The following is a 22632-nucleotide window of genomic DNA, read 5'->3' on the forward strand; positions in this document are numbered from 1 at the left end:
ATGAAACACTGGGTTCTGTGCCACTCCAATGACACTCTGACCATGAGTGAACAAAGGAGAAGGCTCCATGACAGATACATCCAAATCATTTAACAAGCGTCTAAGCCATACGCATTGAATTGTGGTAGTGAAAGCTGCCTTGTGCTTAGCTTCACATGACGATGTGGCAACAATGGATTGTTTCTTGCTAAGCTAAGACATGCAAGATGAGCCAAGAAAGAAACAATTACCCCTAGTGGAGCGATGAGAATCATAATCACTAGCCCAATCAGAATCCTTGTAAGCATGTAGGAGCAGCGGTCCCCCCTTTGCATAAAGCAATCCAAGAGTCCTAGCACGCTGCAAGTAAGGAAAACATGCTTGACAGCTTGCCAATGTGAGATGCGTGGTTGATGTATATATTTTCTTAGGGCTGAAATTGCAAACTGTATGTCTCGCCTCGTGTTGCATAAGTAAATAAGACATCCAACTGTTGGAGCATATGTATGGATATCAAACAGGTGACTATCGTCATGCAATGATAGCTTTAGTCCACGTTCCATTGGTGTACAAATTGGCTTGGAATCTTGTAAGCCAAACCTGTGAAGAAGTTAACGAATGTATCTAGACTGTGACAGTCCAATGCCTCTAGCATCATGAATGGACTGAATGTCCAAGTAATAGTGCAAAGACTTCAAATCTGACATCTTAAAAGTTTGTCGCAAATTTTGTTTGAATGCTGAAATTTGATCATGTGTCCCTGTAAGCAAAAGAACATTAACATATAGACATATGACCAGCAAGGATCCCCCCTGTTTACATAGGTAAAGGGTAGACTTTGATGAGCTGTTTATGAGCCCTTGGCACAGTAAAAAGGCATCAATCTTTGCATACCAAGCTCGAGGAGCTTGCTTCAAACCATAGAAAGCCTTTTTCAGCTTACACACTAAGTGTTTGGATCCCACAACTGCAAAACCAATGGGCTGCTGTACATAGACTTGTTCTTGAAGTTCCCCATGTAAAAATGTAGTCAATGTAGTCTTTATATCAAGTTGATGTATAGTCCATCCATAATGGGTAGCCAAAGCAACCATAGACCGAATAGTAGTCATGTGGGATGTAGAAGCAAATCTGTCCTCATAGTCAATGCCTTTCTTCTCTGTGTAGCCCTTGGCTACAAGCTTGGCCTTATATTTGTCAATGGATCCATATGCATTTCTTTTCAACTTATAGACCCACTTTCTACCAATGGCTTTCTTCCCAATAGGTGAGGACGCTAAAACCCATGTTTGATTCTTTATGATGGAATCAAACTTAGCTTGCATTGCTGCCATCCAATGCACACTATGTTGTGCATCCTCAAAACATTCAGGCTTCTCATCATGAAGTATAACTCCATGGTACGTGTACCATGATGCATACGAGCTTGCCTTCTAGCACAACCAGCAATAGGAGCATCCAAATGACTATCTTTGATAGTTTGCAAATACCATCTAGGCACTTGCGTAGCCTGCTGACTGTGTACAAGCTCTTGCTGAATTTCAATTTCAGTACCTTGCTGAATATTTAGATCAGAAATGGGCTACTTTTTTGCATTAGCCAATGGAGCAGCTAGTTGAACATTAAGTTCACTTGCTGAAGCTCTAGCTGTATCACCAAAAGAAATGGGCAGGAGTCCTTCAAATACATCATTGGCAGCCTGATGTCTCAAAACCAGCAAGGGATGATTCTGATTTTTTATCGAATACCACATCCTTACTGACAAATACGTTCTTAGAGAGAGGATCATATAATCTATATTCTTCGCTGTCATCGTTGTATCCCACCAAAATGAACAATGCCTTTTTGCTTCAAAAAAGAATTCGGCATAGAAGACATGTATTCCCCCCCTCGGTCGGAATAGAGAATCTTTACCTTGTAGCTAGATTGATTTTCAGCAAGTGCTAAAAAAGCCAAAAATGCATCATACACTTCTCACTTTTTCAACAAAGAGTAGACCTAGCATAAATGAGTAAAGTCATCAATGAAAGTGACAAAATAGTAATAGCCACCCAATGACTTTGTCTGCATAGGGCCACATACATCTAAGTGCATAATTTGAAATCTTGCAATTGTTCTAAAAGTGACATCACAAGGAAACCAAAAATGATGAATATTCCCTAAAATACATCCCTCGCATATATGCTCAGGAGGTCTCTCCAAGAGAGGTGAACCATCAAGCATCTTTGTACGTTGCATAAGTACCAAACTACCATAGTTTACTCCTGGTCCGCCATGTCTCTGAATCTCTCCATCTGATCTGGAGACATGTGCGTGAAGATCTCCTGCAACTCCTCATTGCTCATCCCTCGACTCAGCCTGATGTTCTACGTATCCACAAAGGTCATGTCCTAGAGCTTTGCGGAGCATTTTTAGCTTGGCTGCCCTTGACCTTCTACTGTGCCATAAAAGCCCACTCTTTTTGGTCAACTTTTCCTCTAAGAGTAAACTGACCAACTGAAGGAAAGTAAGTGGCTATGGAGAAATCCTCATGGTGAGGTTCAAGGTTGTATGAAAGGCCAAGTACGAAGGCGGCAATGAGTTCAAGGTAGTTGATATCAAATGCGCATTTGAGTAATACTCATCTACATTCATAAGCTGCTAACACAAGTCTTGAATTATATTTAGACAATCCTGCATGGAATTACCTTCATCCATCTTCACAGTCTCAAGCTCTTTTCTCAAGAAAAAGATGCGTGTCTTGTTCTTTCCAGCAAACATCTGCTCTAAGCTCAACCATGCTTCTTATGAAGAGGTTTAAATTTTAATAAAAAATTAATAAATGTTTGTTTTTGCCTTTGTTGTAGGTTGTGCAGAGCTGATTGTGGTGGGCGGACCTGGAGAACCTGGTAGAGTAGGTGGTGGCGTTGATGGCGAAAATTCCAGTGGTCTTGGTGGGCTGGTGGCGGAGGAAACTTGACTGGCAGCGTTTGGTAGAGGCGTGGTAGGCTAGGAACCAGGCGGTGGTACAGAACAGGAGTGTTGGAGGTGTAGGTGCAGTGATGAGCAGGCTTATGAGAGTTAGGTCGGCATTGTTGAAGTTTTTGTAGGTGGCGCTAGGTGGGGTTGGCTAGCGCAGGTGGCGGACAGGGTGGGTAGTGGAGGCATTGGCAGCGGTGCTGGTGGTGACATTGACAGAGCTAGCGGCGTCTAGCTAGAGCAAGCGGCTGCTTGCTGACTTAGCAGTGATGAAGACAGTTGTTGCAGACAAAGGCAGTAGCTCATCAAGTTGAACTCGAGGAGGACAATGGAGTGCTGACTGAGTTGAACTCAGCTTTGATATCACATGTAAGGAGAAAGGACAGATCAAAGTTCAGCTGAGAGTACAATTGACAGTGAGAAAGAGAGTGTAAGAGTGTGATCGCATGACACCCAATGCAATAGTCTGAAATGTGAGGTGCAAGTACAAAGTATAACCCTTAAACTTTAGGATTGTAAGAGGGTGTTCACCCCCGAAGATTGTAAAACACGATAAGTGCTGACTAAGCTACACTCAGCTCTCTGATACCACATGTAAGGAGAAAGGACAGATCAAAGCCCAACCGAAAGTATAGTTGACAGTGAGAAAGAGTGTGTAAGAGTGCAATAGCATGACACCCAATGCAATAGCTTGATGTGTGAGGTGCAAGTACAAAGTATAACCCTTAAACCTTACGGTTGTAAGAGGGTGTTGATATCCGAAGAGTGTAAAACACGATAAGTGCCCAAATTGTGTAACAAAGGCACATAAAATAAAAGAAATGAATATGGGGGAAAGAACCTCTCGTAGAGAGAGTGAAAAGTGCCCAAGTGTCCTATTGAACATCACCAACACTCCTTTGTGATTGTAGGCGTGAGTCAAACTCAACACCTACCATAGTGTCCTTGAGTCAACTGAGCATGTGTGTAATTTGAAGCGGGGATTTGGCTCAGATGTCGATGAATGATTAGAAAATAGTGCCTGCCTTGAAAATCTCATGGACCTTTGTTTGTGACCCAAGTTACACCTCCCAACTTGCAAGCATAGTCTGTGATGTGCCATTAAAGACCATCTTGAGGGCTTTCCTCCATACTATGTGAGCTGTGGGAAAGTCATGTAAATTGTAGTGAATCAATGCACTTTAAGTTTCCACTGCCTTGCTATAAAAAGGAAGTTTGGTTTCATGCCGTGTCTTGGTGTAAAGCTAAAAAAGATGCATTACACATGAATCTTCGTTAGCTTATTAAAACAACACTAAAACTTAAAGGTTGCCAAAGTTTTTGTGTTCCATAATCCAAACCCAGAATTTTGGGAGGATCCACATCTAGGAAACTACCCAGACAATTGTTTATCGCTTCTTCTGGTCATCACTCTTCTAGTGGCTGTCCTGCTATCCATGATTGTTGCCATGTCATCACCAGCCTTGATGACCGGTGTTTGGTTTGTGCCTATTGTCTCCTTTAGCTGGCGACCTGTCTAGGAGCCCCAAACTGCTGTGTTTGCTGTTGTAGCTGGCTGCCCTGCTCTCCAGCCGATCATGCACCTATTTCTAGGTTGCATTTTGCTGTTGGAGCAGGACACTCTGCATCAGATTCACCTCCACCTAGTTGCAGCACTCCTCTCTAGGGGGTACATTGCTGTGTTTGCCAGTTTTAGCCCTCAAAGCTCTTCGATTTTGGTTTTGGGTCTATTGCCCTTGACTTTTAGGATCATCTTAGCTCAAACTTGTGGTTATAGGCCTCAAGATCCGTCTCAGTTGGATGTCACTCTCCGACTACTCCCATTGCTTTGCCTTTGAGCATTTGTACATTTACTTGTTGGTTTACAACATTCATTCATTCACTTCAGGTGTCCTCTTTCTTCTTTGTTTGCGTTGTGTTTTTGCGTTTATTGTATTCTTGTTTGACTTCTTGTGTTTTAGTTGTGTTTATATGTTCTGTGTTTTCTCAATGCAAACCCTAGCATCTCTTCACATGTTATTGGAGAGCTTGGTTTATGCGAGATGCACAAATGACATAATCTATTCACAGTGGCTAAGACTCCTTTCTCTTGGGGTTCCTTGAGTGCCTTTTTAGGTTTTCCCATCCATAGCAGTTGAGAAACGTGTTTCTTTGAATTTGAAACTTACGAAACGTTTCTTGAAGTATGAAACGTTTTTGAGAGTAAAAAACATGGGTTTTTTTTTTGGTGAGTTGGAACCAAAACATGGTTTTTTTTTACAAAAACTATTGATCAATGTTAAACATGATGATGATGATGCGTAATGACTCGTGAGGGCTCAAGATTTTGGATGAGACCGATTTTTTGGTGATTTTGTTTAGCTATTGGACTTAGTCAATCTAGTATCTATTCTTGTCTTGAGATTTGAATATTATACGACTTAAGTCTCATTTATGAGTTTACTTATGATATATTATGATTCATTCTCGATTTTGACATTTTGTCAGTTTGTTTTGAAATGAGAATCATGATGTTGCAACTTCACTCGGTCCATATTATAGATAGGCTTTTTACATGTTAATTTCAATTTTCTTTGTATGATATGTATGAATCATAATGTTTGAGTTCTAAACCATAGTATGGCTTGTCCAAAGACTTAACTTTGACATAAGTGACAAGTCAATAATGGATGATAGATATGTAATGTATAATGTATTATTCTAAATTGACTAAAAAAACCCGTGTTTCTTATTTTACCCCCTCTTGAAAGAAACTTAAGAAACACGTTTCTGACGTTTTGTTTCTAAACGTTTCTGACGTTTCTGGCTGCTATGTTCTCATCTTTGGAGTCTTGAAATAGACATTATGGCCTCAAGGAGGAGGACAACACATCATCACTTTCCTCTTCTTGGCCAAATGTAGGGCTCATGACAGAGGATTTGAGTGAATTCTTATGCATAAAATATTTCCGCCACACTCCTTGGGCATTAGTGAGGATCAATCGGTGAGGTTGGGCACCTCTCCACTTAGGAAGGACATGTTGCATTCTTGATGACCAGCAACCCATCTTCTTCATCATAGCCAATGTTGGTGTTAGGTTTGTATAACCCTTTTCAGTCATATGAAACAAAACCCTTTCTTATTTCTTTTGATGTGCAGGATCTTGATCATGAAATGTTTGATAATGTTAACTTCAATAGAGGAGGCTCTAGATGTAGATATATATCTACAGGTATACATGACATTGTATCCTCTATCCTTTTTGAGCAGAGATTTGATATTTGTGGTTCACAAATCCCTTCCATCCCACCGTCTTTTTCGAACTCTCTTTCATTGGCTTTTAATAGCTTAGCATTAAATTCCATAAGTGCATCAAGTACATTAGTATTAGGATCATTTGTTTCTGTTTCTATTCTTTTCCAGTATCTCATGTTAGCTTTCCACATGTGGCTACTACTTTGTATCCTGGTGTGTCGTCTCTATTAGAATGCCACCCATTAACATAGTGCCACACACACACACACACACACACACCCCTTCCTCGCCCCACCCCCCCCCCCCCCCCCCCCCCCCCCCCCAAAATGCCTTCTTGCTCCGATGCTCCCCCATCTTGGGATGGTTGTTATATGTATTCCCCTCACTCCTCTTGGACATTCACTATTACTTCCATTAGGTTCTCAGATGTAGGATATCTTCCCTCTACTTATGATGTGCCATCACACCCTCCATGGTCACTCCCATGTAGAGATTTTTATCCTCTACCTACTAAGTCGCAATCCATTTTCCTCAGGCTACTCATGCGGCTACCATACCCTCGCCTAATGTTATAGCTACTTGCATCCATTGTGCACACATGATGCATGCATGGTGGGCATTGTAAGGATCATTCCTAAGTGTACTTCAGTCCCTAATCCTACTCACCTTACCTACCCTACCTAATACTACCACCCCTATTGCGACAACCAAGAATGTCTTTACGTACAAGACTGATATCAACGGCTCAATTTTCACCTGTTGGTCTAACCTAATGTAAGAAGTATATGAGTCTCAAGATCATTGAGACTTAGTAGTTGGCTAGAGCATATGCTGGACTCTTGATTGATTCACCTTGACCATACTCGTTAATGGGAAGCACGTAATGCTACAATCAATGTCAAGTTAATGCAGGGGTTATTTTTTAAATTTCACTCTCAATCAGAGCACTTGCCCTAGATCTGATCATCTCCTTGGTCCCTACGCGGCAATAAATTGAACACGACATATTAATCTTGATCCTGAGTTGAAAGAGTTTTCTATTAAGAAAGGAGATGATCTGAAAGGCAAGTTGGCTGAAAATAGATGATTACTTCTTGTGTTTTCTATTGTTGGCTCATTGAAGTTATATGACAATTTAAACAAGCTTATTCTAAATACTTTCACTTTATGCAGCTCATCATTTAGTTTCTTCGATCGCCAACCTGATACGAGTTTGAATGCCAGTTCTTGTGTTATGTAAGGCTGTATGACGAAGTCTTCAATAAGTTCTCTTTCCCATTTTCACATTCAGAGCGGGCTTTGGCAACCACTCCTATGAAGGGGAACACCGGAGGTGACAATGACTCTTAAACCGGAAACGCAAGGCAAAATAAGGGTGCGACTGCATGCTCAGATGATACCAAAGAAATTAGAGAAATAAAACCCATCTGGCAATACCTACCTGAAAGATTGGATTTTGCATATACTAGCAGCATTGGGGCCATGTTGATAAGGAGTGTCATGCATAGAAACAGGAAATGGTTAGAATGGCCCCTCGGCACGTGAAACCGTCGTCCCTAACACGAAGTCGTCACGGGACGCGTTGCGAATTGATGGAATGTTCTCTGCCCCGTTTCAGACAGGGAACGCAGCAGGAAACACGTTCCCTGTTTGAAACGGGACTTTTTGGGATGATATAAAGTGGATAGATACTCCTATAGGTATCTTATGCTTGGAGAAAGCAAATAACTGCACTTTTTGGGATGATGGAAAGCGGATAGATGCTATGGTATCACCTATTGTGCATTTATTGAGGGTTATGGATGCTATGCAACCTTGCATTGGCAAGGTATATGAGGCTTTGGATAGGCTGAATGAAAAGTTGCAGGAGTTAGCACCAAATGATGAGGCGTATGAGGAGATATGCTATTAGTTGTGACGAGGTGGAACTCCTATAGCTCACCCATGCATGTAGCTGCATTTGTTGTGGATCCTCAGTTCTAGGGCAAGGGTCAGGAGAATGACATTGAGGTTATGGATGGAGACTTATATTGTCTGACTCAAAATACGGATGGCTAGTTCCTGCAACTCAGGACCATCCGAACCATAGTCCTCCCACCACAAAGCTGCCCTAAGCTTACTGCAATCCTCCTGTGCATCCCCACAACCAAAAGAACCCCAAAAGCTCCTATAGCATGAAAGCCGATCTCTGATCTTTCGTTTAATGCCATGATCACGCACTAGACTTAGCTCCTCTTGTTTGGAGCGATTGTGGAGTACATACGTTGACATTGCTTCAAATAAGAGGAACTATCTTGGTGTGAAGAGGGCAAATGATCTAGTATTCGTTAGTGCCAATTTGAGGATGTTATGTAATAATATGACAACAAAGCCCGATCCATTCACAGAGTGGGAGATGCATCAAGAAGAGGAGACACATGCTGAGGTTGAGGGAGATGCAACAATTCATGGTACACATGATGATGAGGCTGGCACTTCAGGAGTAGCTAGAGGAGCCTCAGATCATGATGATGATCTTTGATGTAGTTTACTTATCATGAGTCTCATGATATATGACACATGTACATTGTATATGATATTATGATCATTGATGACAGGGTGACACTTGGGCTGTCGTACTATGCCGATATTATATTTGTACTTGCGTCTTGTAGTCTTGCAGTTGCCCTTTGGGCTATTTTGGCATGCGACATTTTGCTTCAGTCTTTTTTGGGGCAATGAGCATGTTCTTTCAAAGATTAGACTTCATATTTGTAATCTTTAAAGTTTTTTGGCAATGGGACTATAGGCATGTTCTTTCAGCTTAGACTTTAAAGTTTAGTTCATTGTTCATTGTTTTATCATTTATGGCATATGCATTATGCATTTTATTATTTATAATTGAATGGCTTACGCCTTCAGTCTTGTAAGTTGCAATTGAATTTCTAATGAGTAGTTTTAGAATGATGCATGATATCTTAAGGTTAAAACTTAAAATGATTTGTCCTTGTGGATTATATACTTTGGTTTTAACACTCCAGAGTTTGAGAGTCCACATGGATTATGAGTGAAATATTAAAAAATTTTCATGAATTTTAATTTTTTAAATGCTGTTCCCGTTCCCACGTCCCCGTTCCCTAGGTTTGGTGTCCCTGTGACCGTCCCCATCCCTATTTCCGGTTCCCATTCCCCATTTCATGTTTCTATGAAGGCGTGGGGTCTTGAGCTAAGAAGCCACAACAGGATGCAATTTCATCCACGGGTGGTACTCCCCCGAACAATGAAGTGGGGCTGTGCCTGTAGTTGTTGAAGCACTTGCTCCTTCTGACACACATGCTGTTTAACATGCAGCATATGGATGGCCCCCTCATCCTTGCCTTATAGGTCTCTTGAAGGTTGTGATTCACCCCCTAAACAGAGAAGTTGCAGGGGACTCTAACATCTTTTTCTTGTGTTGCCTGATTCTAAATCAATTTGATAAATGAAATGGAAAATGTTGGATAAATGAACTTATAATGGAGGGTGGTCATTGATTGCTGCTTTTTCCTCTTTGCTTCTGATTACACATGCTACACTTAATCATTTTATGATTGTGATTTTGCAGTGTTTTTACACCTTACTATTCTGAGGATGTTATGTATACTACTGAACAACTACAAAAGCCAAATGAGGATGGAATTTCAACACTATTTTATCTTCAAAAGATTTTTCCAGGTAGAACTGATTGGAATTTTTTGTCATACTGAATTGCTGGCGGGAAGTGTGCTTTGGTCTAAATCCAAACAAGAGACTTTTTCACATTTTACCAAGTCTTGGTGACAAGAGTATTGATAGGTTTCATTGCCTGGAAATAAGTCTATACTGGAATAAATTATAATAATATAAAAAGATGCGCATTGCTTACTAGAGTTAGAAGCATGCAGGAAATAACATATGTTCAATCTGCATTGATAGTCCTACATAACATTGTGGCACAATGTTGACTGACAAATCAATGTGACACCTTGACTAGATGTAGTGTTTGAATGATTACTGGACCCTAATTTTTACATCACACTCACAAAGATCCACAATTTAACAGGGTTCTGGAAATTCACTCTTGTGGAGCCTTAGATGTACTCGACTAAAACTGCTAACATGACTGAGAAAGTAAAAAATCTAAAGGTGAACTTGTATATTGCTGAAGCAATATTGGAAACCTTATCATGCTCAAAAAGAATTTTGAGCATCCTTCCTAAGTGTATTTGTTGTCTTCCTAGATCAAAGGAAGAGTCTATTTGTAAACCCGACAGTTTTAATTTAAAAGGAAAATGGAATTGTACAATTCAATCTCTGTTGAGGACAGCAATGGTACATTGTGAGATGACTTGACAGAGTCTAAGATAAGCGCTATGTGGAAAGCCATTCAGGAGGTCTATAATGTGGCAATGCCAGACTATTTGTTTCTACCTTACCTTGAAAATAAGGCACATTATGGTTCTTCTGAGATTAGGCATTACAAATTTACAGTTTTGGACTAGGAGGTTGGCACTTATAAGAAAGTTCTACTTCATACTAGATGAGTGGAAGAATTTCTTGGAAAGGAGGGGCTGCAAAGATGAGGACGATTTCGAGGCAAAATGTCGCCCAAAAGGATCACCAGAGGCCTTGGAATTACGGTTGTGGGCATCATACCGTGGGCAAACTTTAGCTAGAACAGGTAATGATTGTGCTGTTACACATCTACCAAATCAATGATGGCCAGTAAGGTACATACCAGTGCTGGTAGAGAAGTGACATTTTTCATTTTTACTTATTCATTTATTTATTTACTTGGTTTGGTTTGGGGGGGCGGGGGGCAATATAATGTTGCAGTGAGAGGAATGATGTACTATAGGAGAGCACTCATGCTACAGAGCTTTATGGAAGCAAGAAGTAAGTATAACGTAACAGTACTCCAGAAGGAATTATGAAAAGCATCAGCCATATCCTGTGTTTTTTGTACCAAGTACACACTCATACCTTACTCATACCTTAACAGGGTCTGGAGAAACCAATGCTCAGTCTTTCAATTATGAGGTGTACCAAAGGGATCCATATGCCCGTGCTGAGGTAGACAGTAAATTTACCTATGTTGTGACATGTCAAATCTATGGCCAGCAGAAACAAAAGCAGGATCATAGAGCAGCAGATATTCTGTTTTTGATGCAAAAGTATGCATACTTCTATGATTTTCCAATTTGTTATTTTACCTTTGTCTATCTTACTGACTGATTTTCTTGTAATGAAGAAATGAAGGTTTGCGGGTTGCATTCATTGATACCGTTGAAGTCCTCAAGGAAAAGAAAACTCACAAGGAATATTTTTCAAAGCTTGTAAAGGCAGATGTAAATGGCAAAGATCAGGTTGGAAGAATTCTATATGGGGATGTTATAGCACAGGATGGGCACTCATGTTGTCAACAGAACAGAGTCATTTCTTGTGGATGCTTGAGTAATGTTGATGTATGTTCCAGTGTTTGCACTCCCAACTTGACCTTTTATGGATATTTTTGCAGGAAATATACAAAATTAAACTTCCAGGAGATCCAAAATTAGGTGAAGGAAAACCAGAAAATCAAAATCATGCCATTATATTTACTCGTGGGAATGCAATTCAGACAATTGATATGAATCAGGTTATCTATTTGTCTAAGTACCCTCTCTGCAGTTATCATTATCTTTGCATAAGATTGGAAATTCTATTAATAACACCTTAGACAAGTTCCCCAGAGTTAAAATACAAAGTAGTTCTTAGAACTTTGTAGAGAGTAGCTTAAGTACATGGGACTCTCTGAAAAAGGTATCAGAGTCTCATGCTCACAAGGTCTCTCCTCAGCCTCTCAGAGCTTCCCTATATCCTTTCCAAGATGCTGCAGAGTGTGGATGATCTCTGTGCGAATCCCCAAAGTTTCTCTGCTGTGGTTACATCTTTAAGGTCTATAGCATGGTTGCACCTTGCGGTCTAGATGTGCCAACCAACAACAGGAGCAATCAGCTTCCATCTGTGGCTGTGTCCCTAAGTCCATTGTACATGCAAGTAATTTGGAGTGGGAATCCTCACAAGTGCTGTCAAATGATGAGAAAAGAGAGGCTCCCATGTGTTGACCTAAAAAATTCGTTACCCATTGATTAGCTCTTTAAAAGAGCCCCAAAACAGTAAATTATCAAAAGTTTCATTAAATGAGGAGCTATTCTAGAAAGTTTGTGTCCCACATGTAAAACCCTAAGGTGGGAGCATCCTTCCACATCTAAAAATAGACAGGTTGCCCACCACTCAAGCCCAATCCTTGTGTGCAGGTTTGTCATTCCCATGTGCGGATTTCAGCCATCAGCCATCAGCCATCAGCCATCGTCCCTTTGCTGTCCAGCCCTTGCTGACTGTATTGCCATCCTCTTTGGCACTTAACGTTTTGCATCCGTGTTGTGGCGTGGCTTGGAGGCCTCACATTGCTACATTCTCAGTTTCCAGCTGTCACCCTCAATTTCCCCATATCGACACCTAGATCAGCTTGCATTTACAGCTTGAGACTTGCTGGCAGGCTGATCTCCATCTAGCAACAAAATCAGCCTATGTTTTTGTAGTTGGTGTGGCTGCCTTCATCATCCTCCCCCAACCTTTGCTGTTGCCTGGCTCTCCTATTCCCCATATCGACACCTAGATCAGTTTGCATTTACAGCTTGAGAGTTGCTGGCAGGCTGATCTCCATCTAGCAACAAAATCAGCCTATGTTTTTGTAGTTGGTGTGGCCGCTTGCATCATTCTCCCCCAACCTTTGCTGTCGCCTGGCTCTCCTATTGCCTTTGTAATCAGTGTTTTGCCGTTTCTCACACTCTGACATCTCCAACTGGTGGTTATATAACTCGGGATTTGTGTTCTGTGGATATCACTCTTGACACTCTTCAGCTCTGCCATTGAGCATTCTGTACACTCATGTGCATTTACAACATTCATTCAATATAGAGTTATTCTTCTCTCTCTCTTTCTCTGTTTGTGTTTGTTTTTGTGTTCTAGTTTTCAGTTTTGTGTTTCGGCTTCGAGTTTTGCACGTTATTGTGTCTGAGTCTTTGTGTTTAAGTTGTGGTTATACTTTTTGTGTTTCCTTAGTGCAAACCCTAGCATATCTTAACATGGTATCAAAGCTGGTGCTCTTGTAAAGAGTATCTTGTGGATATTTGAAGGCTTGGTTTGTGCGAGCCACATGAATGGCATATAATTGATATATAATGTTGTAGAGATCTTCTTCTTGGGATTCCATGATGTCTTATCAAACTTCTCCATCATGGAAGGCCTTGAGGAGGCATTATAAACTCGATGAGTAAGACGACATCACACCTTCGCCTTCACCTACTTTTTCTTCTCCTATTCCAGATTTGAATCACATGACAGAGAAGTTTGAAGAGTACTTGCACGTCATCTATAGTCGAGCTTACATCCCTCCTACTAGCTTTGCTACTACACTAAGACCTGTTGGTGAGGCTGGCCATGTCTCCAATCAAGGAGAATATATGACATTTAGGACGATCTTAGTGAACCGTCTTCCTTAGGGTCAGTGGCAAGCTCATATAACCCCTTTGAGTTACATGAATCAAAACCCTCCCCTTGTTTCTCCTTTTGGTATGCAAGATTTGAATAATTTTTAGTATGTAAACTTCAATAGAGGGGGCTCTCCAAGTAAACTTCCTTCATTAGCCGTATGTGCATCATTTGTTTCATTGGAGCATCTAAATCAATCTTCTCAATTGCCTCCCCCCACCCTCTTCTAATCCACAACTCGATTTTCTTTCTTCTTTATTCTAAAACCTTAGATTCCACTCCACATTCGCATCCAGTATACTAGGAGTTGGATCTTTCATCTCCCTCCTAGTACTTGCTCTTTCTCTACCTACCCTCACTTTACTACCTCTTTGCTCCATGATACATCATTAGAGGAAATGCCACTCTTTAGCATTGCCTTCCACATAGCCACAACTAAGTACTTCTTTTCACCTTGGGATAGCAGTAATGGCTATCCCTTTGACTTCCCTTGGACTCTCACATCTTGATCTATTGACCTTTGAAATACATGAAATTTTATCCTCTGCTTATGAGTTGTCATACACTCCATGGACCACTTGTACACAAGGATTTCCATCCTCTAATCTAGGTGTCCCTACCCCTCCTCCATGGGCTACTCATGCGGTTACCTTGCTTATGCCTAATCACATACGTGATGGGTACTCCTCACATACGTGATGGGTACTCCACTATTCATTTCCAAGTGTACTTCACTTTCCTATCCTATGCACTCTACCCACCCTACCCCCCTTTTGCACCCTATATCACCACCACCCTTGTTGCTATGGCCAAGAATGCTTTCATAGATAAGCCTAGTTTTAATGGGTTGAATTTGACTACTTGGTCGAACTTCATGCAATAAGTGCTTGAATCTTAGGGTCTTTGGGACCTTGTTGTTGGTCTTAATTCTATGTCGATTAGCTCACCCTAATCACATCTGTCAATGGAGAGTCTGCAATGCCATAACCAATGTTTAGCTTATATAGGGGTTCCTTGATGAGTTCCACTCTTAGTTACAACAGTTTTTCCCTCGCATATAAGCATTGGAGTCATCTCATGATTGCTATGTGGTACGAGATTGCACTTGATATCTCAATCTCGACTTTGAGCTTTAGGAGTTTTTTTTATTAAGAAAGGGATGATTTGAAAGTCAAGCTGACTAGATATAGGTGGTTACTTGTTGAGTTTTGCCACTATTGGCTTACCGAAGTCAAATGATGATCAAGTTATATTCTTTTTTAATAAGCTTCTTGAAAAGTATCTCATTGCTTTGATTACCAAACTTCTACGAGTTCAAATATCTGTTCTTGCATTATGTGAGGCTGCATCATCATGTCCACAAGTCGTCCTCTTCAAATTCTTATTCAGAGAGGGGTTTGGTTGCCTCTTCTTGCCAAGGGTAAACTTGACGTCACAAAAACTTTCAAGCTGTGAAGGCAACCCAAAACAAGGGTGAGACTCCTTCCTTAGCTGGACCCAAAGAAACTAAATTCGTCAAGCAACAACTCCCTAAAAAGAATAGGTTTACATACATTGCTAGAGGTCACGGTATGTGGGTGAGAAGTATCGTATCAAGGCTAGGGTGGTTTCGTAGATTGAGTGTGATACGATTTGTATTGAAACTAGTGTAGTATAGAACGTACACAAAAACTTCAAAAATAAAATATGTTGTTTTGAACGTTCATTAAAAGATACAAGTTTAATAGAAAATGTGCAACTTAAAGATATATCAATCATTACAAAGTTTCATGAATTAGAGACTAGAGTTTAGAAATCAATTGCAAGGTTGTATAGAGCTAAAGAGTTGAAACAAGAGTCGTATATTGAATACTCTTAAAAGATACATCAATGGCAAATACTCATGAAAGGACTCAAAATGTATGGTGACAAATGTACTAAATACAAAATGTCTAGACTCGTGAGAACTCCTCATCATTCGGCTCAGACACATCAAAAGTAGGTGGAGAGTGGCCCTCACTAGAAGAGCCCTCCGATGACTCACCAACGGCGCCATCACTTACAACATTCTCATTATCATTATACTCAAGGTTCCTAATTGGAGCATCCTCTATAACAACTGTTCATGCAATAGAGGAGCTCCTAGAGCCTCACCTCACATAGGTCTTGATGGTTGGTGTAGGGCCAGTCCTAGTGCTTGCAACTTGAGCAATAACTCAACAGCCCCTACACGTGCATGAGACTCGATGGTCGATCTCTTCCAACTCCATGTAGAGATCCTCGAAGATGGCCTCTTGCTCCTCATTTCACTCCTTGTTGACACTCTTCAAGATAGCCCCGCTTAACTTGATCTTATCAAAATTCACCTAATTGAAATAAAATGATAATTTGCATATTTAGAATCTAACTCATTATTTAGAATACGTAATAAGTGGAATACAACCTGTTACTTCTAAGTTCTAACTTACCTATAAAGCCATGGGCATCTCATTCATAGCTCGAAGCATACAAACGTTAGAGTGATAATAAATTAGTCACTCTAACCAGCGTGTGCTCAACTTGTTTTGGATCTTGATGTGAATGAGACAAAAAATTCAAATTCAATGATCACACAACAATTCAACTTTAAGTGACAACTTACTAGTGGCTACTTACAACTTATATCTACAAGCATTCTTAAGGGCAATCATTTGGACAATGGGTACTAGATATTGAAAAGATTTCTAAAAAAATAGGCTTGACCAAAGAGCCCCTCTTGCGGTATAGAGTGGTGGCAAAAGCGGTTTTTCTTTGGTCACTATAATTGATGAATTTTTGTAAAAAATGCGGCATGCTGGTCTTGATCCAATGCCTTCATGGGGTAGACATCTCTATCAGCTGCTAACTCTTCATCCATGAGGAGTGGAGCTTTATAAGTAGGATAAATGAGGGCACCCGATCCATGGATGGGTTTTCTCATCCACCTCCATCTTTTCTTCACTAAGTAAAGAATGACATCACGACTTGGCGTGGCATCTAATATGTCAACTCTACATTAAAAAAAAAGATTAATATAGTCATTTGAATTTGAAAATTGAAATTTTATTAACTTATACAACAAATGTAGTTACCTTGGGTCCTCCGTATCTAGTACTTTTCATGCCTTGATCTCGTCAATGGCCTTCGTCGTGAAGTGCATGAGAAGCCCCAAGGTGTTGCTCTCCATGTCAATCATGAGTAGAACACTATAAAGGGGTAATAGCAATGACTAGTGCTCGTACATCATTCCAAAATGCCTCTCTCAATTAAAGCCTTTGAATCACTTTCCTCTCGTCCACTGTTGCAAGTGGCTCCTCTTATAGCCCTGCCTTGAACTCCTCCGAGACCATGTCTTGCTGAATTTTGTTTTCCACATCATAGAGTCACTCTGAAAGCAACCACAGAGTAGAAAAACGGGTCTTGGAGGGCTTCTTTAACTCTATACCATTGTAGGCATGGTAAATAGCCAAAACTTTTACTTTCTTGGTAAAGGGAGTGAGTCTTAAAGTGGAAGCATAGAGCGGAAGCAAGAGCTATGAGAGAGAGAGAGAGAGAGAGAGAGAGAGAGAGAGAGAGAGAGAGAGAGAGAGTATATGGGAACTTCAACAGTCATAATGTGTGACTAGCCTTTTCTTTATTCAAATGTCACTGAAAGAATAAAGAATGAAGTGACAGTGATGGGCGCCCACCACTTGTAGTGTACAGGTGTGTGGATACTGTTAGTATATCTAATATACGCGTGGCTAGGCACAAGTGCCTTTACCCCCAACAACCTCTCACTTAAATGTTGATGTGTCCCTTGTGAGGAGATAACAAGAAAAAAGTGACAAAGTACAAATGTACACAAGTACAATAGGATGAGGAAAAATGTCATCTCATCCAACAGTCATCAACATCCTAAGGAAAAACGCTCTGCAAAGAAACTTTTACTGAGCAGATCTCTAGAATTTTGGTCAGTTGAGATCTTGACAAGATCAATGGACTTATCCTCAACGACCTCTCAAATTGGTGGTAATGCACCTCGATGTGCTTTGTCTTTACGCATTTTATGGCACTGTAGCCAAATATGGCTTGCTTTTCCACATTAATGGCAAGTCAATGAGGATTGGCGGCCACATGACTTACTGCAAGACTGTCCACATGACTGAGAGCGAGTCTGTTGATAGTCTCCTTCACAATGGGCATTATTTCCCCTACTATTATTGCCTATAATTGTCAAAGCATGAGAGGTGTGGGAAGCATCGACATTCTTTCTGTTAACCTCTTCAGAGATAGTGCACCCTCTACATGTCGCAACTATATCCCATTAGTGGGCATGTTGGAAGACATAGTAGTACAAAATGTATTTCATGATTTAGGTAGTGTAACTAAGAGGAACAAGGGGAGTAGAGTACCCTTGAATTCAATCCCTTGCAAAGACAAATGATTGATAATGGAATGAAACTCATTCAAGTAAGTTGACATAGAAGTACCCTCCATGCAAAGTTCAATGAGTTGCTTAAGTCAATACATCTGAGAAGCGGGACTTTGTTAGTCAAAGACATTGCGAATCTTTTCCCATAAGTCCCATTGTGTACTGCCCATCAGAGACAACATTGTAGAACACCTTCTTAGAGAGAGGGACAATATGATGGTGGACTTACATAGCTCATTTAATTTGGCCCAATCCTTTGCATCAATAAGCTCGGGTTTAACACCCTTATGTTTCAAAGGCCGAACTTGCATTTTCTGCACTAAAACTTGCCAGATTTGGGCCTTCCAGTAGCTATAGTTGTTGCCATCCATCAATATTAAAGAGAGCACTATCACTTGAGCCACCGACCATAATGAAGGCAAACAAGTGTACAAACTATCAAAGCAGGATGCTGTAACTACTGCAAACAGTCCTAAAACCACTGCTAAATCAAGCTGAAAGCAAGGGATATTGACCAAGTAATGAACTGTCCACAAACTCAATGCAAAGAATTGTCAAATGGAGGTGATTGCTCGCATAAACAATGTAGTAAATTGCAATTACAGCATACTGAAAATGAAGTATAACAGTAAGAAATCAATGCCAAAGATAGGCAATCATTGATATAAGACAAACTGCAACTGCCAAGGAATGGCTCCAACTAGGAGTGAGTGAATATGCAACTGGCATAGAGAACTATTGAAGAATCAGTGTCAGATTGAGATACATTCCACAGGCATAACCATCATGCATAGAGTGGGTCTCACGGGTAACAATGGTATACCCCAATGTAGTATTCAAAGTGCTCGGGAAGCATCAACAAGCGATAGGCATAAAGTTTCTTTGATAAAATAGCATTCAGCCCTGCTTATCACAGCAGTAAAAAACCTCTGTAAAATTGAGCAAAACAATGCTCAAATCAGTCCTATAGCATTCCAATACAATTGTATAATATCCCTAGATGATCTGGCATCAAATAGACATCGCGGGAAGTATAAGTGATCTCTAGACAATGAGTGAAGTACTGTGCAAATCTGTATGACAGCAAGCTGTCATATACCATGGGCCAATGGTTAATCCTGAGGGCTTCAAATCACGCCTAACTCAGTCCGAGAGTGTTGAATACAATGCCAAGTGAATGCCCAAGAGTGCTCATCATGAGCTCAAGGGCTGGAGATGAGGAGCAGAGTGATCAGAGATGGGGGCCAGCAAATTGGCACAAATCACGCTGACTCGCTGGCCACTCTTGCTGCCATTGCTGAGTTGAATGTGGCACTAGGGAAGCTCTAGGAGGTCTCAAGGAAGCCCTAGAACAAGCCTCAAGTGACAAGAAGAAGTCGGGAAGAAGGTAGAGCTCAATGCATACCTCGGGGTGAAGATTTCATGGTTGCCATTGAAACTATGAGTTGAAGCTTTTCTCCACAAATTGAAGCAATACCAAGTTGGGCTCGGCCTCTTAGGAAAGATGGCTCTGATTCAAGTTGAAGGGAGTGAGCCGTGAAGTGGAAGCACAGAGCAGAAGCAAGAGCTATGGTGGAAGGAGCAAGAGCAAGAGAGAGATACACACGATGTGGGAACTCTAACAATCACAATGTGTAACTGGCCTTCCTTTTATTCAAATGTCACTGAAAGAATAAAGAATGAAGTGACAGTGATGGGTGCCCGCCCTATGTAGTGTACAAGTATGCGGGTATGCGGATACTATCAATATAACTAATACACAAGTGGCTAGGTATAGACACCCTTACCCCCAAAACTTGGTGATGAAATCTGCTATGAGACAAGCATTCCAAACAATCTTCCTTGCCCATTCCAATGACCCTATGTCTTTCACGAGGAGGTCAATGCAATGGGTGGCACATGGGGTCCATACAATGAACAAGAACTATGCCTCAAGCAAGAGGCCCATCCTTCGACAATTGGAAGGATTTTCAATGACCACTTGCATCATGTTGGTCACAGCAACCTACATGGCACAAATGCAAGAGGGGATAGGTTTGAGTTATGATGGCTTTATGAATCATGATGGAGAATGAAAAGATAGAGGTTATGAAGAGAGAAAATGAACTACGATTTATGAATATTCAAATATAAAATGAGTAACGAATCATTGAATCATAAACCAGAAAAGGATTACCTGAATGATAGCTTGGCAAATATGTGAGTATATGAATGCACCCATGGTTCTTCATCCTCTTTCTTTGCATCCACGACCTGCAAGAAGAATGTGAAAAGAGATGAAGAAACACGTTGATGATGCCTTGTTTTTTCCGCTCGCTCTATCCATCGAAGAATGTACAAGGGATTTAGCAGAGGCCATACATGGCTCGGCCATGTATGCATTCCCACACACCTTGCCCCGAGGTAGACCCACACGATCTATTGCTCCCCAAAATAGCTGGTATGATGATGAGTGTAGAGTCACCCGAGCTCACTTACAGAGAGAAGTAGAGCTAGGCACTGAAACACATCGCCAAGCAAAGGCATTCTTCAAACACCTTGTGCGAAAGAAGAAACGAGACTACTTAGTGAAAGCAAAAGCAGAGATATATCAGCTAATTTTTGGGTGGGATAGCAAGAGTGCATGAAAGATGTTTCATGAAAGATAGCCCCCCATACAGATTACATCATCAGATGCTTGGCTTGACTATGGGAAACAATTGTATGACCTGCTAGGTCAGCCACCTATGCAGCCCCCACAAGCTTGTAGGCCAACACAATGGTCTTTCTTCACATGGAAAATGGTTAGAGATGCAATTTATAGATTACAAAATGGGAGGGCACAAGATGAGGATGGACTAGTATCAGATCATTTCTCACATGCTTGTGACATATTAGCATCCATATTAGCAGATATGTTCAATAGAGTAGTATCTGAAAGTTTTCCTATGAGTTGGTCAAACAATACTATAATCCCGCTATTTAAAAGTGGTGATCCTGTGATTCCTAGCAACTACAGAACTATCACGATCGGTCATGCTTTGGCCAAGATATACGCATCTATATTGGAGCATGAACTCAGTGAATGGGCTGAAATGCAAGGCAAGAGAGCACAAGGACAGGCACGTTTCAGACGAGGATATACCACGCTGGACCACATTCTCACACTTAGAGTCATTATCGAGAAGGGTTGAGCCCGAGACAAGAGGATCTATTGTTGCTTTGTAGACTTTCACAAAGCTTTTGATACAATGCCTCGTACACGCATCATGCAGAGATTGCAGGACATTGGAGCACCAAAGGGTATACGATGGGGTGTCTATGCATTATATGAGGCAGTGACAGGTCATGTACAGCACCTGGGGGGCTATCAGACAGGATTGACAGTACCATAGGAGTGAAACAAGGATGCTCACTTTCACCCACATTATTTGGTCTATACATAGATGAATTGTCTGATTACATAGACCGAGGAGGAGGAGCTGGAGCCAGCCTGGCAAGGGTGCTGATAGCGATATTATTGTATGCAGATGATATTGTTCTCATTTCAAACTCACCGGAGGGATTGCAGTGCCATCTAGACGCTTTGCACATCTTCTGTAGAGACAAAGACTCTTTGCACATCTTCTGTAGAGACAAAGATCTCACAGTGAACCTTGGGAAGACCAAAACCATGGTTTTCAATGCTTCAGCAACATGGGTGACTAGATCTATGTACCAGTTCACATTTGGGGGAGATATACTAGAGCATGTGAGGAATATGTCTATTTGGGAGTCACCTTCTCTGGCCCACGTTTTTCGTTGAGGGGAGCATCAGAGGCACGTCTAGCACGTGGATACGCAGCACTAGGGGCACTCGAGAGTCAATATCCTCATATACAGTTCCACGAGTCCCGCACCAAACTTTGGTTGTTTGACACCCTAGTCACACCTACATTAGTATATGGAGTAGACATATGGGGTTGCAGCTCGTACCACAGGCGTCTTAGCCCACTCACCGATCAGATTGGAGTAGAGAGGGATTATTATGATGGTTGGGATAGCATGGAAAGGCCATTGATCATGATGATAGCACGCATGATTACGAGTAAGCCCTCCACCCCACATCCCATTGTCAGAGCAGAGCTAGGGGCAACACCTATAGTTACGGAGGCACTCTTCAGGGCAGTGAGCTTTTGGCACAGACTATGGGAACTTCCACGCCATAGATACTCTAGGTTTGCACTAACCTCATCTAAACAACTAGCAGTAGCAGGCGAGAAAAAGTGTTGGTTTTCACAGATGGCTATTTCGATGAGCCTACATGGTTTGGATATTGACCGTCTTCCACCTTTGGATTATAGCCTTGACTGTCCTACACTTTCTCTTAGCCGATCAGGGCTGAACTAGGTGATCAGAGCTGATATCTTGAGGATTGGGACAGCAAGGACATGGATCCATCCACCACTCCCTCTAGGATCGAGGACTGAGTTCTAGAGGAGTCATTTATTGTGTCTCTCTGATGATGGTTTCACTATTCGGCCAGCATATATGGACA

At 41.2% G+C, this 22632-nt stretch overlaps 1 protein-coding gene across 1 annotated transcript in view; it reads left to right on the forward strand.

Annotated features, from left to right (window-relative positions):
• The window catches only part of LOC148017425 (callose synthase 9-like), a 202201-nt gene that overhangs the window by 153964 nt on the left and 25605 nt on the right, over window positions 1-22632 (forward strand). The window contains exons 31-36 of the mRNA XM_087662494.1: window positions 9756-9865; window positions 10710-10850; window positions 11006-11065; window positions 11172-11343; window positions 11421-11535; window positions 11688-11807. Coding sequence (XP_087518620.1) covers window positions 9756-9865; window positions 10710-10850; window positions 11006-11065; window positions 11172-11343; window positions 11421-11535; window positions 11688-11807 — 718 coding nt within the window. The remainder of the gene's footprint in view (window positions 1-9755; window positions 9866-10709; window positions 10851-11005; window positions 11066-11171; window positions 11344-11420; window positions 11536-11687; window positions 11808-22632) is intronic.

The sequence above is a fragment of the Lygodium microphyllum genome, chromosome 22, assembly GCF_053477565.2.
Source record: "Lygodium microphyllum isolate KBCC chromosome 22, Lygodium_microphyllum_v1.1.10, whole genome shotgun sequence".
In the NCBI taxonomy this organism is placed as follows: domain Eukaryota; kingdom Viridiplantae; phylum Streptophyta; class Polypodiopsida; order Schizaeales; family Lygodiaceae; genus Lygodium; species Lygodium microphyllum.